At 45.0% G+C, this 17,705-nt stretch overlaps 1 protein-coding gene across 2 annotated transcripts in view; it reads right to left on the reverse strand.

Moving 5' to 3' along the window:
* The window catches only part of tmeff1a (transmembrane protein with EGF-like and two follistatin-like domains 1a), a 41,797-nt gene that overhangs the window by 8,298 nt on the left and 15,794 nt on the right, over window positions 1–17,705 (reverse strand). For both annotated transcript variants that reach the window (XM_029525123.1, XM_029525122.1), the window contains 3 exons: window positions 6,732–6,841; window positions 4,648–4,777; window positions 763–792 (listed from right to left, as the gene is read on the reverse strand). In XM_029525123.1, the coding sequence (XP_029380983.1) occupies window positions 763–792; window positions 4,648–4,777; window positions 6,732–6,841 (270 nt within the window). The remainder of the gene's footprint in view (window positions 1–762; window positions 793–4,647; window positions 4,778–6,731; window positions 6,842–17,705) is intronic.

The raw sequence follows: 17,705 nt of genomic DNA on the forward strand, positions 1-17,705 counted from the left end.
CATTTTCCAGCAGAGAGTGAATTCATAGCAGACAAGGTGGCAACAACCAGAACATCAAATATCAAAGCGCCGCAGGAATTATTCTGCCGTCATCAAGGGAGCCATTTCCATGATTCATAAAGTGTGATTTTGTCATGTAATAGAGGAAACGCTCAGTGCCATCAAGGGGATTGAAATTAATCCACAGCAAATGACAGGAAATGTAATGACCATCCTGCAGGCTGCACAAATCCACATCTCAAGTCATTAAAACTTTGGTTCCACCTTAAAGTTCCTTTCCTGTAAAGAAAACGTAAAAAAAATCTGACAGCAAGCACGAAATAATAAGAAATAAAGAAAACAAAAGATCTGCAGTCCGTACGGCCGAAAGGAGGAGGTGAAAGGTCAACAATGCCACAGCAAGACAGACAATTTTCAGACGGTACTGCTGCATACATGTCAACTGTGATTGGACCTTCGTTGTGTGTGCGTGTGTTCCTGCTGGCTGACAGATCGGCGTGCTGTGTGGATTTATTGAACATGGAGAGCTCAGTTGGAGCTCGGAGGCTGCCGATCGTTCAACAAGGATCTGCAGCAGAGAGGTTCTTTGTTCCTCTGCTGCGGTGACTCACAGACTCCGCCCACAGCCGGAGACCACGTTTGACCTCCGCGGTGATCAGGTGCTTCACAGCACATTCAGTTGTGATTGATTTGTGTTTGACTTTGACTCAGAGCAGACATGAAGCAGGAAATTAAATCTGCACCAGAAGGAAACACACTCACCGTCTCCGTCTCCTGAACCGGAACCAGGATCTGTAAAGACACAAGAGACACAGCAACTGTCAGTGCTCTGTCCTCCTGACTTTTGTCAGGTTGTTGTCATATCTGTGTGTTTGTGTTTGAAGATCCTTCACCAGCCTGCATGTCTTTTTCCTTCTGACTCTAAAAGGTTCAAGACCTTTATTTTGAAGGGCTGAAAACCATTAGGGTTCTCAATCTGCTAGGTTGCATGGCAGCCCTGGTGGGGGGGCGTGGCTGAGACGGCTGCTTTGTTGTGACATCACGAAGGCCAAGAAGTCCTGATGGCGGGTTTGAATACTAGACCACATGGAGGTCTAACTTCTGACTGCACAGGCCTTTAAATATTTGATAAGTCAGCAGCAGCAGTGAGTCCGACTCTCCTCTGGCCACAGTTTTATGGTAAACTCATCCTGCACTCTTTTTCCTGCCCAGCAGCCAAAGAGAGCATCAGTATGAAAATAAAACTGTCATCATCAGTAAATCAGCAGACTGGATAACCACATAAGCCTATCCGTTGGTTTTCGTGGTTTTGGCGCCGTGCTGGTTCAGACCTGCAGCTCCATCAGGAAATGGACTGACAGTAAAATGTTGGCGCCGAAACTTTGAATTAAGAAATGGCGTTGGGAGTTCCTGGCACGCTGCTGCTGCTGCTGCATTAACAAATGGACACCGGCTGCTTGTTCAATCTAATTTCACCTTTTGCTGCAGCACTTCTTTACAAAGTCATGACGAGACTGTTTTTTTTTTTTTTTTGGTGGAGATTGAAGGAGAAGAGGTCTGAGAGAGAGCGCAGCTGTTAATGACTCTGTCAGCACGGTATTGACTGAGCGTTAAGAGCCTCCTCTCACTGAACTAACTCCTCCTGGTCTGAAGGAATTTGTGACAATTGAATGTTTGAATGGTTCTTTAACAAATGACACAACAATTTGTAATTCCTATAACATCGATGTTATAATGAAGGAAAGATGCAGCAGTTCTACAGATCATTTATACACTAAACTGTCTGCAGAATTCAGATCCAGATGGGGACGGGTGCAGCACTTTTTGGACTTACTCGATTGCACCATCTACTTAAAGCTCTGACTAATCAGATATCTTTGAACCAGCAGCGCAGATCACTGTTGCAAAATCATGTAAATATATAAAATGTCACAGACGACCTGTGTTTTCTTGTTTATTTCAATAAATGCTGCAACAACTGACCTCCTGTTGTGGGGTGGGGGGCTGGAGGAAGAGGATTTGTGGCAGTCTGCCCTACAACATGAGTTAGAGATGTGTTGTTGTTGATTGGTTCACAGTACGGAGGATGAGGGAAGGATTTGGCTGTTCTAAATTGAATTCATGAATTTCATGTATGTGGTGAAAACAAGCTGAAAGACTCCACCTGACATAAATATTGCTCAGACAGTTTCATTAGAAGACGCTGGATTCTTCTTCCATTAGCAGTGTAATGAAAAGGAAAAGATGACTCCAAACATCTTCATCAGAGAATATTTAACCAAAAAATGAAAAAAGAGTTTTGTCTAATGAAGCACTTAGCCCATTACTGAGGGGTCACGTTAACTCTACAGCAGCTGCACAGATCTACAAATCCTCCGTCGGATTAAAAGTGTCTGTCGCAGCTGAGGGAATCAGACGCTGCTGCAGTAGAGTCAATAAAACCTGCTGAGGAAATCAAACATGGCCGGCCGTGTGTTTACTGAAGCAGCCCGAAGCTGTGCAGCAGCGCGCTGCCTCTTCTTCTGCTGCAGTACACACGTTTTTCCTGATGCCACAAAAGTGAGCCCTTTACACCCAGAAAACAAAAAAAAACTATCCAAAATGTTTCACACACAGCAAACACAAAGGTGGTTTTCTGCTCAGGTCTCAGAACAAGAACAGGGATGACTGTGTGGTCAGTCGTCAAAAGGACGAAAGCAGATTTTGTTCATTTCACACCAATTCCAAATCAAGCTTTAATGTCCTGACCTCTGGAAAAACTGTTCATGTAGATTTATGACAGAAGGAATAAATGAGGAAAATCTGTTTCACAAAACACTCCAAAAACTGATCACAAGTCAGAGGATCACAGAAGTTATTACAATTCGTCCAAACGAAAACTGAAGGCCACAAAAACTCATTTCATCCGTCTAACTGAGACGGCGGCATCACGGACAAAGTCAAGAGATTCATCCTGCAGGAAAGTGAAAAATCTGCTTATAAGTGCGGGTGCTGAGGTTTTTAGATATTTCCTTTTGGACCGGTCTGGTGATCCGTCCGACCCGCTCTGCCAGGACACCAAATTAAAAGCTGTAGAACTGAAAAATACCTATCAGGTGGTTTGAAGTGCAGAAACTCTACAGATCCGTCCACGTCGGACTGCCTGGACCTTTAAAATATGGAGCACATACTGTAAAACACAGATTGCTGGCTCCATGTAGCCCTTTAAAATGTATATGTGGGCACAGAAGGAGAACCTGGATCCAAAGTTCTTCTCAAGGTTATTAAAAGTTCTGGTTTGGGAGGCCCCGGGTGACGGAGAAAAAGATTTATAAAGTCACATCCTGATGAACCGACAGTGTGAACTGCTGGAGGCGTCTGTCGTTTTCAGTCCACAGATCATAACGACACAACTTTTAAAGATTAATAACTCTGGCCTGACTGACCCTCGGCTCCGGAGCTGTTGACCTGTGACCAGGTCCCGGGGGGGGGCTCCCAGACCTCCCACCTCCTAAAACCTCACAGAGCGCTTCCTCCTCCTCTCCTGCTCCGGGAAATAAACTCAGCCGGGCATCTGCACCGACGCCTTCGGCTCGGCTCGCAGCTGCCAAATGCTCCAATCACAGGAAACATAAATCTCAGGCAGGGGAAATTGCGAGGGAAGCTGAGGGCATATCGCAGTGACAGAGCCCCGGTTTAACGGGTAATAAGAGCAGAGCGCCAGGCAGTGGCTCATGGGAAATCAGGCCACTGCCCCTGCAGAGGGAGATGACCGCCACCACCGCCACAACTGCTGCTTGTTACCATAAGTTTCTCAAACACGTATCTGAGCAGCAGGTCGGGGAAATGAAGCCTGGCTGGTCCAGAGAGTTCAGAGAGTCCACCGAGGCTGCCCACCATCCTGAACACACACACTGTTTACAACAAGTGACTCACAACTTTGTGATGTCACAACGAAGCAGTCGCTGCCCCTCTTCTGATTGGCTGACTGACCTGCTGTCCCTAAAGAGCGAAGCCTGAGATGTTTCAGGTCCTAAAAGATGGAGATCAGCCCTTCAAAATAAAATACCGTGTCCCCTCTGAAGACTCAGGCGGACTCTGGAGGGTCCCTGGGCCGCTGTTTGGGAACTGCTCAGCTTCAGGGGGGTTCATGGTCTTCATCCACGGCTGCTAATTGAAATTGATCTGTGGTTGATTAACTTGGCTTGTTCTGTGAAATCATTCTGACTGACGGTGACGATGCAGTTTGGGGGGGCTCAATTAAAAACATAATGACTGCGAAGCAAGACGCCGCAGAGGAGCGTAATTAAAAACATTAGTGAGGCATTTACAGACATTAAGGAACGATCAGCTGGTCGGATCCTGGATGAGTTCACTGAAGCTGATCAGGTTAAAACATTACTGCAACTTCAGGCCCGTGGCTTTATAGTTCCCATCATGCCTCGGGTGAACGAGTGTTTGGCTTAGTCTAAATATGGAAATGTCTAAAAAAGAAAAAAACTCACACACGCACACAAAGTATAAACAAATAATATGTACACTTTACTGACTGAAAACAATTTTTTTTAATTATATGAATAATGTTTCTCAACTAGTTATGCAATTCCAAATGGATTTATTTTTCCATCATTTAAAAGCAAATCTTGAAATCTGCAGACACTGACTCACCGGCGGAGCAGGGACCGTCAGACACCCGGGAGATGAGTCTCTGCTGTTTGCAGGACGCCTGCCGCCTGTAGCACTCGTTCTGGTAGGTGTCTCCGTTGGAGCCGCACACGGGGATGTAGTTTTTATGGCACTGGAAATCAAACACAATCAAACGTTAATTAAGTTTGAATGTGACTGTTAGCTGAAGCACGGCGTCTGACTGGAACAGCTAACAACACAGTTACTGAAAGACTGAGGAAAATATAAAGGTACCATCCATCGGTAACGTTCACATGGATGAGGTTTTCTACAGCATCTCTGCAGGTTCTTCTTAGTTTTCGCTCTGTGCTCTGCTTTTAAATGAAATTAATACCTTTGTTTGAAACTGAGGCGTGATGATGAATAAAGTTCAGCCTCTGAGCCTCTTTCATCCACCACATGACATTTCCCCTGATACCCAGCTCATGGAGACGTCTGAGGAACATCTGAACCTCATTTCATCACAAATCTCACTCTGAAGTTTCAGTCTGGACCGAAAATGTCAACCTGCTGCCAGTCAGTGACTTCAGCCCTGCTTTTTGACTGACAGGCAGCACAGAGATCGGCTCACAGCTAGCGAAACAAAACCAACAGCCTCGCAGGTTTCTTCTTCACTTCTATGTTTTACAGGAAACAGGAGCAAATAAAGTTTCTTTGTTTGTTTGTCATTCAGCAGGAAGCTCCAGAAAAACTAACCCAACAAGGACACATATCAGCACTCAGGATCCATATTCTATTAACTCACAGCCATCAATCATTCGGCAGGAATCCCCCGCAGAGGCGACCTCAGTGACCTCTGTGACAGCAGGCCGCCCAAACATCATCGGCTGCAGTGACGTCTGCAGCTGCTGCTTCGTGGAAATTCATCAGTGGTATATATAAAAACTGATTCATGAGCTCAGAGCAAGTTCTGGAGCGAGCGGTGCCGGCGGGCAGCAGGATGCCCGCTCGCTTGTTATCTTCAAAGCTGCTCACGCTCAGTTTGTCTCCTTTGCATCCAAACTCCAAACGAGGGAATGTTTCTCTTAGATATGAAGGAAGTTTGGTGAAAAACACATCGCGGTCCTGCCACAGAGGGTTCTGGTGCTGGTCCCTGGATCCAGGTAACTCTGGCAGTGAAGTTCTGAACCCTCCTGGTTATTTTTTCCAACTGAGGGAAACCAGACCGGTTTCTGGAGCCGCTAACGGCCCCAAACATGTTTCATTTTAACAGGCTCTATTGGTTTTTACAGCATTGCTCTTCATTTAGTTTTTTTTTTTTTTTTTTTTATTCTCTTTGTTTCAGTTGTTGCATGTGTGTGAAAAAATTGTTTTCATTTTCATTTTCAAATTGTCATTTCATTTTTCCATGAAAAATGAGGTGACGTGCAAATGAATGAAAGCAGTATCGATGTTTGGCCACATCACTTTTGAATATGGTTTTGCTTTGGAGGAGGTGAAGACTTTTCCATTTTTGTTTTCATTTTCATTGTCTGTCCGTAGAAGTGTGTGAGAATGAAAATGCCAAATGAATCGTTGCATTTTCATTTTGTTACAAATAACAACTTACACACTTACACACAAAAGAAAATGCCATTTTGCAAGTACGTTATCATCATTTGAATATTGTCCTCACAGGCTTCCACACAGTTTCAATCATGAAGCCATTTTATGTGTCAGACCTGACACAGTGGAGGACATACTGTTGAAATTTGACAGATTAGTCCTTTAACTGAGCGGCGTGATTCAATCAGAGTGGGGGGGTGATATTCTGACAGTGATGTCCCGACTGCAGGCAGGTGGAGCAGATGGAGGGGGGCCCGTCAGGAGAAGGAGCTGATACTGAGACAAGTTTGATTAAAGTCTGTCATTGAGACCAAAACACAGAACAAAGAGTGTGTGTGTGTGTGTGTGTGTGTGGTTGTACATCACACACACACCTGCAGTTACAGTTTCAGGCTTATCTTAGCAGTGTGGAGGATAAATCTGCAGACTCAGCTGAGTCTGAGGAACTTTTTCAAACCCTCATCTCCAGGAGGAAACGGAGCTCACAGCAGAGCGTCTCAGGTGAGACGTCGTGCACTCACCTGGAACTGGCAGACACATTTGAGCTGAGCGCCATCGTCCCTGCAGACGCCACCAAACCGACAAGTGGAGTCGTCGCAGACTCTCAGGTCGCTCTTCTTCTCTGACAGATCTGCAGACGAACAGAGGGAGACGGGGATGAGCTCATCATCAGACCACAGAGCAGAGAGGCCTCATGTAACTGCTGCCACAGATCAAATCAAACACAGACATCCCCGATTGGCCCACTGAGGCTCTTAAAGCAACAAAAACATCCTCTGATGGAGATCAGGTTGGACTGGATCCCAGAGAGTCCAGGTCCCTGTCTGAATAAAACATTACAAAACATAAACCGCCCTCCCCCTCCCCTAGCTTCAACCTTGTTGCTATGGGCAACAAGGGGACGCTGATGTCCTTCGGCATGAATATTTCGGATTTCTTATCCTCAGTTGTGACTTTGGTTTTAACTTTGAAGGCCGGCTCCTGTCGGTGTGTTTACATCAGACAGACACGGCTCTGAAAGCCATGGTTTGTGACCGTCCGTCTCTCAGAGCTGCAGGAAGGATGCTGTTACAGCCTGGCAGCTCTGGATCCATGAAGGAGAGGACGAGGATGAAGACAGGCCAGCAAAGACGGGACTTTAATCATTGTTTGGACACGAGGATCTACAGAGTCGGTGAGAGACGTAATGTCACAGTGAAGACGGACCACTGAGCAGCTGCCTTCCTCCTCCTCGGTAATGGCGACTCATTTGTCCAGTCGTGTGTTTGTTCCTCGAAGGCAGATGGAGTCACCCTGAGGCAGATTCTCGGCTCGTTTGGCTTCATCAACTGTTGCCGCAGACTAATCTTCACCTGGGAAGACGAGAGCGCGGTGGGCAGATAACAGCTTTGATGTTTTATTCATGTCGAGCAAATCAGAGGGACGCTGAGACTCCTTCCAGGTTCATTCTGCAGTCTGACGCCGAGGCAGAACAGGAAGTAATTGACCTCCAGGGAAGTCTTTCCAACACGAGACCTGCCGGCAGTTTGGTTTGTTCCTAACAAGACAATTAAGCTGCTATATCTGCAGGAGACAGTACAGATTTGATTCACACACCTTGGTGGGTTTACTGCGGCTTTCTGTTGAAGCAAAAACAAAACAAAAACCTATATGAATGACAAATTGATAAGCGAATACTGCATGTGCACTCCTCATTTCCCAGAAGTTAACAATCTCATCATGTGCTGATGTTAATTATTCGCCAGCAGAGCAGATTGTTCAGGTGAGCAGCTCAAACTGAGACATTTCAGCTTGCCTTCGGTGAAACGTTTTAATATTCACGGCCAAATGAATGCATGTTTTATTTCAAGAACAGAAATAATGTCAACCGTTATACCAAACTGACCTTCAATGAATCTGGATATTTAGCAGGTTAATGGAGAGCGGGCAGCGGTTGATCTTCTTCCAAATTAATAATCAGATCAAGCAAGTTCGTTTTTCTTTCTCGTGATATTTTCACCGACAAGACTTTGCAGCTCGGCACAAAGTAAAAACAATGAAAAGCAGCTACACCTGAAGGGGCTGTTTCATAAGCAGAAAGAAAACCTGCCCCCCCTCCTCCCTGATGCTCAGCGCCCCCTCAGGTGAAATTGAAATGACAGAAAAGTACTCGGCCTCCCACAGCTTTTACTGCTCATAATATGCACCTGTATAATGGCAGCTTAAGTCAGGCAAAGCAGAACGCCAGCTGCAAATAAAATACAGTCAGATTTATGGTTTAAAGTGCTTCACGTCTGCAAATAGCTTTTCCATTAGCATTCACAACAACAATTTTGCAAGCAGTGAATCAGTGAAGAACATCAACAGCATTTTGCTGCTTTAAGGACATCTCTCATCATTTCCCTGCACTTTTTATAAGTGCACCGTTTCGTAGATAAAGCTTTAAAAGTATTAAATGAGTTTGGGAAAATGCCTTAAATAAAACTGGGCTGAATAAAAGAACCACTTGACCAGTTCTGTCTGTGCTGGGCTGATTTATAAAAGCTGAAATATTTATTTACCATTAAAACCAACATGTCCTCGGTTAGTCATCGTTTACTCAAATATATTAATAATTCTCAATCAAAGTCAATAATGGGGTCAGTATTAAAGGTCCCATACAGACCCGCCATCCCACTGAGCAGGATGTGGATTCTACCTGATCTGCTAAATGTTTTAATAACGTCTGCTGGGTCATTGGTGCTGACTGACAGTGGGTGAACCGGTCCAGATGTGGGCCGTATACCTGGGTATGATTGTAGAGTTTTTCCTGTCGCTTCAAGTCGTTATGCTAAGCTAAGATCTATTTTAGCTTTAGCTCCAAGCTCTTTGGTTCTTATTAAATCACCTCAGTGCTAAAACAGCGGTTTGCAGTTGGGGACTATGTTGAGTGGCGGATGGATCCATATTTGATGCTGTAGTGTGTTATTTATATTAAAACACACACAGGACATGTTCACTTCCTGTTTGGTGATTCGTGCTGCTCTCTGCTGATTCATCTTTTCACCTCTGATGTTTCCACGCTCAACGCTCTGCAGCTCGGAGGCCGTGAAACTGGCATCGTGCCTCACCGTCGTCTGTGAGCCTCCCTCCACATCCACAATCTGCCGTGTAATTTCCATAATTAGAGCCCCGTAACTTCCTACAGTGTAATCTGTCTCTGTGCGACGACGGCTGATGAATTAACACTGCGGCGGGTGCAGCTTACACCGTGTTAGCGTGTGTCGTATTGTGGCGTTCGTCTGATGAGGAGGAGTCCTTATGCAGCTCGCCTTTTGTTGTGGAGCTATTTGGTTCTCAAATCAATGAGGGTTTTATCTTCAGTCACAAAGAACTTCATTCAAAAAAAGACATCAGTGTGGAAATATGTAACCATCTGATCTGCAGACACATTTTCTTCCGGAGCTGCAGTGAACAGACTGATTTTAGTCAAACCCAGATCGGAGTCCGATCTGGCCTCGTTAGGAGCAGAGCAGAGATGTAACGTGGCGCCAGACAGGAGGACTGATGTGGATCCAACGGGAGGCAGAAGAAGAGAAAACATCCGGAGCGGAAACAGACAGAAACAACCAAACAAACGCAATTAAATGGAATGTGAAGAGGCGTGAAAATGTTTATCTTGCATTTCGGTGAAGTTGGGCAGACATCAACAGGAACCAGCGGATCAATCATCACTTTTGTTTCTGTTGAAAAATCCAGAACCATCCAGCAAAATCTGTGGCCGTCTGATGACATCATCAACCACATCAGACTTCAGCTGGACAGAGGAACGACCAATGATCACTACAGCTACATGCTGTATATAAAGATGGCCGTAGCCTCCGTGACGGCGGCGGTGAACTCGTCGAAGTTTTCGTCTTCCAGAGGAGACGGAGCGATGTCTCACGTCGGTCTGAAACTAAAAGAGAAAACTGAACAACACGTGACGCTGCTTCAAAATCAATAAGAGATCCGGCGGTGAGATTTATGTGATCACAGGGGTTAACAGAGGGGGAGGCGAAGCAGACTCTGACAGGTGGTTAAAAAAGGTTACGCTCCGCTCAGCTGTCAGGTGTCTTTGACTTCATGACGGCTGTTTTCAACGAAACGCATCAGCTTTATAATTAAGGCTTCTAAATGTATTGTTCCTGCCGTGAGGCTGAATGAGCCTCTTTGTTTGGCTTTTATGTCCCGGGCTCCTCGGAGCGGAGGCAGATCTCTGGTTGGTTGAGGGCCTCGTGGCTGCCTGACAGCGGCGTCCACGAGGCTCATAAACAGTCTCATCATGCAGAGAGGCCGTAAACAGACTGTGAGAAACGGCCGGAGGACAACAAAAGACCCTCTCAGTCTGGCTTTGGCTCTGCGTGCAGACTGAAGAGCTTTTCAGAGTAAAAGTAGCACTTCACCCCAAAAACTTAACAGATTTATTTCAGGCAAATAACAGACAGATCAGGTCTGAACACAAGAAGCTCAATGCCCAAAAACTCCCACGTAGCTACGTCTTTCTCGTTTCTGTCAGACTGTCTGGTTTCAAGCCTTCTGGTCCAGTCTGTCAGTCACACAGTAGCTCCGCCCCCCAACCCCTCCATCCCAAAATGACCATCAGACCAGAAACTCATCAGGAAAAGGTTTACTGAGGAGGAGGTCAGTAGAAAGGATGGAGGGAAAGCCCAGTCCAGGTCCAGGGTTACGGTCTTGACCCTGCTGAACTGGACTCAGCAGGGTTTGGGGGGTTTGGGTGGATTTTCTTGGTGCAGTAAATCAAATGGAATCCATCAACAGCTTCGAAGGTCTAACAATAAAATTTCCAGGAGCTTCCAAAAACAAACGCTCATTCAGAAACGCAGCCTTCACTCTTCATCATCACAACTCCAAAGTCTGAGCCAAGGCACTGACAGATTTATGGGTGAGGCCCCCCCACTCCTCCCCCACATCCTGTCCTGTTGCAGCACTGAATAGATTCTCCCGAAGACTCGGCCAGGCGAGACTAATCGGGTCCCATTCCAATTCTGGGCACAGCGGAGGACACCGGGCCCCGGGCCGTGGGCCCCGAGCTCCAGCACCAGACCAGCAGGTGATTTGCACTTGATGCATTTTAATCGGAACACAAAGAGATCCAGAGCTGCGTGTGGTTGTCCTCAGACTCTGACCCCGGCTGGAGCCCGAGGCTTACTGTCTGTCCGGGATCGATGGACGAGGAAGCTGACCCGAAGCTCTGCTGCGGCACCAAGAGCTCCAGAAGGCTGAGGTGGATGAAAGGAGGCCAACAAACCGCCACGAGGATGATGGACGACGGCCGCAGAATTAAAACACGGCGCTGCTGAATTATGAAGCACCGCTGGCCTAAAAATATTGGTTCAATCAATCCGAGCAGAATAAATAAATGTATGAATCGGCCTCTGTGGGTTTTATTGTCATGCAGAATTCATCAGCATCAGGGAGACGCTGCTCTTTATCCTCCAGCTCATCACAAGAGTGACGGAACGCCATTTTTTCAAATTTCACCTTTTCTGAGAGTAAAACCCTTCGATGTGGAGAGGAGGATGTGAAAATGATAATGATGTCGGCTTCATTAAGAGATTATAACATATAAAGGGCTTTCTGTGGTAAATCTCTGGTGCTTTAGGGGATTTTAATGTTGGAAAACTGGAATAAAGAAATAACCAACATTAAAACCATCCCAAGTCTCAACTCAGATGAATGAAGAAAGCTCTTTGAGGCCTGTGATGGGAGAATTCATTTAGTTAAAATGTTAATGTATGTAGGATTCTTTGGATTTCATCGTTTCACAAAACTCATGAAAACGTTTGTGTTTGCACCTCCGGCGGCTTTTTTAAAGCTAAAAGAATCAATTAGCTGATTATAACTCATTAATGTTAAACCGTATTTTTAACACGAGTTCAACACGAAGCTGCTTTTCACGGGTTTTAACTGGGATTTCATGGATTATTTGTTATTGAGCTATATTAATGTTTTTAATGCATATTTTAAGGGTTTTAAGCACATTAATACTAAACACCTTTACACTTTAAGTAAAACGTACAAGCTGCAGTGAAGTTCGAAGGCTGAATGAGGAATTCTGATAATTAGTATTTTGGTTGTTTTGTGGAAGGATGGAGCTGTTAAATGATTCAGATATTTTGGATAAATTAACATGAATGAATTTATTTTGAACCAAACCAAAACTGAAGCTGAATCTCAGCCTGACTTAACAATCATTGTCTTCTTTATTTTTATTTATTTTTTTGGTGAGGGGTTTCAGGGATTAACAGATTATATGTGATGATATATGTTTTAATCATGAATGTAAAGTTTCTTCTAAATGCAGCTGTGAGTACAGAACATTTCATTTATTAATCGAGGGATCCTAATGTTTCAGTAAAAGCAACCAAAACATTAAAGTTTGTCTTTAATGTGAACCTTCATTAAACACCAAAGCACTTTAAAACTAATTCAAAGGTGATTTAATGTTATTAAAAACCTCAGTACGATCAATATCCAACATAACCTGATAATTAGTCCCTAAATTTGTCTGCACTGAAGTGAAATTCCAGCCATCAGATCACGAACACAGACGTGTCCGTTGCCTTCGGGGAGATAAGTCGTCTTTTCATTTTGTGTTATCGGTGGAGATGAGATCAGTTTTCTCATACAGTCGATATCTCCGTTTGAAAACAGATTTTTAATAACGCTCAGAGTCACCCCACGTGAACGGGAGGCGGCGCAGCTGATCTGCCTCTCAGATCCAGTTCTGCTAACATTGCTGGTCTCAGCAGGAGCAGAGAATCAGTTTACGTTTGAAGCTTCAGAAATCTGAATTCGGATGTGATTGATGATTTCATCTGATGACAGATGTGACAACAGCTGCAGCTGCTCACACTCTTTTGGCTCAGTCAGGGATCCGATCTGCTTTCTGTGTTGTGGCCATGAGGGGGCGACACAAGGGGTTGTAAAAGGTAGTGAGATTGTATTGAAATCTATGGGTAAATGTTTAATTACAGATAGTGTTTAAACCCATGACCCCAATAATGATAAAATCCATCGCTGTGTTACATCTAATCAAAATAAATCTGCATTCAGACCACATGGACCTTTAAGATCTACCTTTAGTGTGACTGATCATATATTTGCCAACATCTGAGACGGAGATTGAATTAAGAGACAAAATATGTCCTTATAAATAAACGGAGCGGGAGTGTTGTGTAAGAAATGGGCCACACCTGGACTCCCGTATGCCCCATTACCTTTATGAATATTGTTGATTTATGACTGATAACTGGCGAACGGTGGTGAGGGGGGGGTCAGCCATTTCCCCTGACACCAGCTGCATATGCAGGAGCTGCGCTCAGAATAAATATCTGCAGGCGAAGGAAAACAGGGAGAATCCCACACAGGAGGAACACCTGATGTGAATAAAACCGACACAGCTGCTTTCTGAGAGGTGAGAACGTCCTCCGGGGAGCTGGAGGTCTGAGGGTAAGAGCTGCGGATCACAGAACACCGCCTCCGATGGAACCAAACGTCTGACACGCCATCATTGTCCAGCGCTCAGTTAACCAGGAGCAGACAGATTTTAAATCCCATGAGGTGGACTTGGACTATAAATCAGGTCCAGGTTCTGCATCAGTCCTCAGAGGGTTAGGGTTAACGCTCAGACTGAGCCTGAAACCAGCCGTCAGGACTTCTGCAGCTTTGTGATGTTAGCCACGCCCCCATGGCCTCGCAGCTTCTTAATTAATGTGGGAAGTTATTTGTACTTAATGTTGGAAATTGCAGGATTTGTTGACTTTATTTTGAAATTTGTGGAGCTTGCACGCTGCTTTAAAGGACATCTAGATACGATCTGGTTTCAGCAGACAATGACTGAGACTTCTGATGGAAATGTGCATCAGTCACGTTTTAGCCTTTGTTCTTCAGTTGTGTTGTGTGTGTGTTGTGTTTGCGTCAGACCACTGTACCACAGTGCCGCCAAGACAAATGACTGCGCTGCCACTTCTCTGCAGATATAAAGTGACTCTGTCTTCCTGCAGCTTGAAGAAACACTCCAGTTCAACCCCTGACATGCAAACCAGACCTCAGTCACCACATTTGTATTTAGCATTTTGTCGAGTCCTGTGTCATTAGTCCGGTTTGTGTTTCCCAGGGAGGCGGCGAAAGGCGCTCTACATTTGACAAATGAGGGCATCCGCAATTTCCCAGCCTTCATAAAGCCGCCATTCACGGCTAATCTACAGAGCAATCGACGCCGGCGCGATCACCTCAGATAACTGACAGCCCCCACATTAGGCCAATGTCACAGGAATGGGTTTCATTTTCTCTGTGAGGGGGGAGGAGGAAGTCTTAATTGTTCCTTCAGTTGGACGCCCATCTGGGGAAATTACAGCGTGTTAGCAGGGGGGGCGGAGACGTGGTCAGGGTGATGCTGTGTGGGCTGCCTCGGCGGGCCAACCCGTCTGAGCACACAGAGGACGAGTCAAATCGTGTGGGCGCTGTCAGGTGACGCGGCTGCCCTCCTCTTCAGCAGCCATATTGGAAATCTTCACCTCTGATGATGCTCCGCTTGATGTGTTAATCATCCGCCAGTTTGTGAGCTACCGCTAGTTCATAATTTTTGTCAGCCATCTTGGTTTTTTGAGAGCTGACCTGGTCTGGACTCAGGGACTGCATCTCTCTACTCCCATCAGGGGACGCCTCCACTGTCAGTACATGACGTTGCTGGTGAAGGCACCTGAAGTAGCTCTAACATGACCAAAGTGTCTCATTGAAGGAATGACGTCCAGTTAACAGTGGTTAAAAGGTCAGACCTGCCTGACCTTTGAAGCCTGAGCTCTCACTGGAGGAAGTCAGAGAAAAAACTCTCCAACAGGAAGGGAAGATCGTGTTCCCTGAGCTGAATCACTGTGAAAATAATCTCCAGAGACCAGAACGAGATCAAAGAGGATCAATCGCTCTCCGGCCGCTCAGAACGTCCTCAGCTGCAGGGTTCACCCCTTCGGGGCGGAGGTGATCCAGGTCTGCCGTGCATTGAGATTAGCCCTGTTTGAAATGCAAACATCAATGTTTTGTGCCGGCTGCAGGGCGATGGAGGGAAACTCCAAGACAATAGGAAGGCGGCGCTTTAACATCTGAAGAGCTGCAGATTACAAAAGGATCTGCTGACTGTGCATTAGTTCTGCTAATCAAACACAAGCAGAGGCTGAAGGTGGTCTAAAGGTAGACCTCAGTTTGGTCTCTGATCAGGTTAGGGTCAGGTCTAGGTGTTATACTGATACAGTGAAGTATCAAAGGTCCCCGTCACAGTCTGCATTCAGAAGCTGAGTCTTAAAACCAGCCAACCATGTCCTCCAACCTTTCAGCAGTTTGGTTTCTTTGGAGGTTTACCTGGCACGAGACTGACTGAGAGTGTCTTTGGTTCTTATAAAATATTGACCTAAATATTCTGTGTCGTGTTCACTCACATTCACACTTGAACAAACAAAGAAGATGACAACAAGTGTGTCCGGCCCGTTGGATTCGGACAGACAGTCCTGACTGACAGCTGTGGCGTCACCCCGAGAGCACCTTACGTTATGACACTGTTTATCCTCCAGGCTTAATTAAGCTTCAAGAACCACGGCAGGTTTAGAAAGTCCACATGCAGCCAGTTGACAAACAGCTTTTATTACCTCATGAAAGACAATTAAAACCGTCTGTCACCCTGTAGCGCTGCTGATAATTGGTTTGCCCTAACCTCAGCCGACATAACTGATAGGAGGATAATTCTCTCTCAGCTGCAGAGAAGTGACACTCACAGAAAGTGAAGCAACATCAATGAAAAACCCTTCGTGGGCTGATCCCATCTGCCCTTCAAAAGTATCATCTGTCATCCACACTTGGTCCTGGCATTTTGCTTTCAGGAGGCTGCGACTGTGCTTCTCAGGCTAAAAGGGCGTGTTGTGTTTTTTATCCTTGAGGACCAATTAAAGTCCAGGAACAAATATCAACCGCTGCCAAATCCATCTGTCTCTGCTGCAAGGAGCGATACGTGTTAGAAATACATGAAAATCCCTTTTCTTCTTCTTCCTTTACCTTTACTTCCAAAGATTTGATGCCAAGTCATCCACAAAGCCAGAAAAAACCGTGTGGCCACGCTGCAGCTAGAGCTAAATGCTAACGAGCTCACCACCTGTTTACATCTAAATGTTAGCATATTAGCATGTCATAGTTTGCTAATTAGAGTCAAATTAAATGAGATATTATGAGTTCTGCGTTTGGTCATATACTGAAATATGCAACCTGGTGATGGTGCTAAATGAGAAACTGTTCCCGGTTCATCCTCGGGGGAACAAGAATGTCTGAACCATGTTCATCAACTGGTTGTCAAAATACTCAAAACCAAGTTGGTGAGAGTTTATTGTGTTGACAGAATGAAGAGCTGAACTCCTGATCAGATAAAGACAGAAACAACCCAAACACATGAGGGGAACTTTTCTCTGGAAAAGAAGGAAACATCCAGAGTGTTTGTAGTGAGTTCTTTCTGATTCTGATTCTTTTCTGATTCCAGAGAACAGAGTCTGAACTGATCAGACAGAATCAGCCGAGGTTGATCTCATTCTGAATATGTTCAGACCTGATGACATTTTTAGAAATCACAAGTTTAGAAGGAAAAATACAAAGTCATGAAAGAACAGAGAAATAAATCTTAATGTGGCTGTAAAAGGATCCCAACACTTCTGAAGGAGGTTTAAACAAAAATAATTTTCTTTCTTGAATTTAAGTGAAACTAAACTAAACTGCAGGTCATGGACAGAATTTGTATCATAATCAGATTTGAGGCTTTCAGAAGGAGAATAAAAAGGAAATGAGGTGAATTCAGACTCATATGTTGACTTGTCAGCTCTCCTGCGGATCAGGAAAGAGGGAAAAGGAAAAGAGCTTCTGTCCAGACTCACACCAAGAAAATATTCTTACCTTGGAGTATTTATATTTTATCATCTGTTTTCATTTCCCCACCAATCTTGGGAAATTTAGTCAGAAACTCCACACACAATATCTGAACATCTTGTCCTGATAAAAAAAAGTCTGAAATGTACTTTTTCTGAGTTGTGAAAACAGAAAAAAGGTTCAGAGGTTAATAATCACAGCACCGCCGCCCGGCGTCCTGTTTATTAAAGCCAGGGAAGAGTCATCAATCAGCCACATCTGCATGGAAACACTAAAAAGTGAAAACCGCGGGGTGGTGTCATTTCTCAGCCAAAAACATGATTAATGTTTCTGACGCACTTTGAAAAAAATCTATTTTTTTAATAAGCAGACAAAATCAGAAGGAATGTGTCGTCGTTTATCACCCGTTCCTGCTCCATTATGAGAAATAAAAGGTCTGTTAAACAGCACATCAACACAGGCCACCTGATCTGGACTGGTGGGTCAGGCTCATCCCAGCCTTGATGTGGCTTTTTGGGTTTTGGTTCGAAGGTGGACGTGATCTCTACCTGACTCAGTTCGGAGGCGTTCATCCG

The sequence above is a fragment of the Echeneis naucrates genome, chromosome 17, assembly GCF_900963305.1.
Source record: "Echeneis naucrates chromosome 17, fEcheNa1.1, whole genome shotgun sequence".
In the NCBI taxonomy this organism is placed as follows: domain Eukaryota; kingdom Metazoa; phylum Chordata; class Actinopteri; order Carangiformes; family Echeneidae; genus Echeneis; species Echeneis naucrates.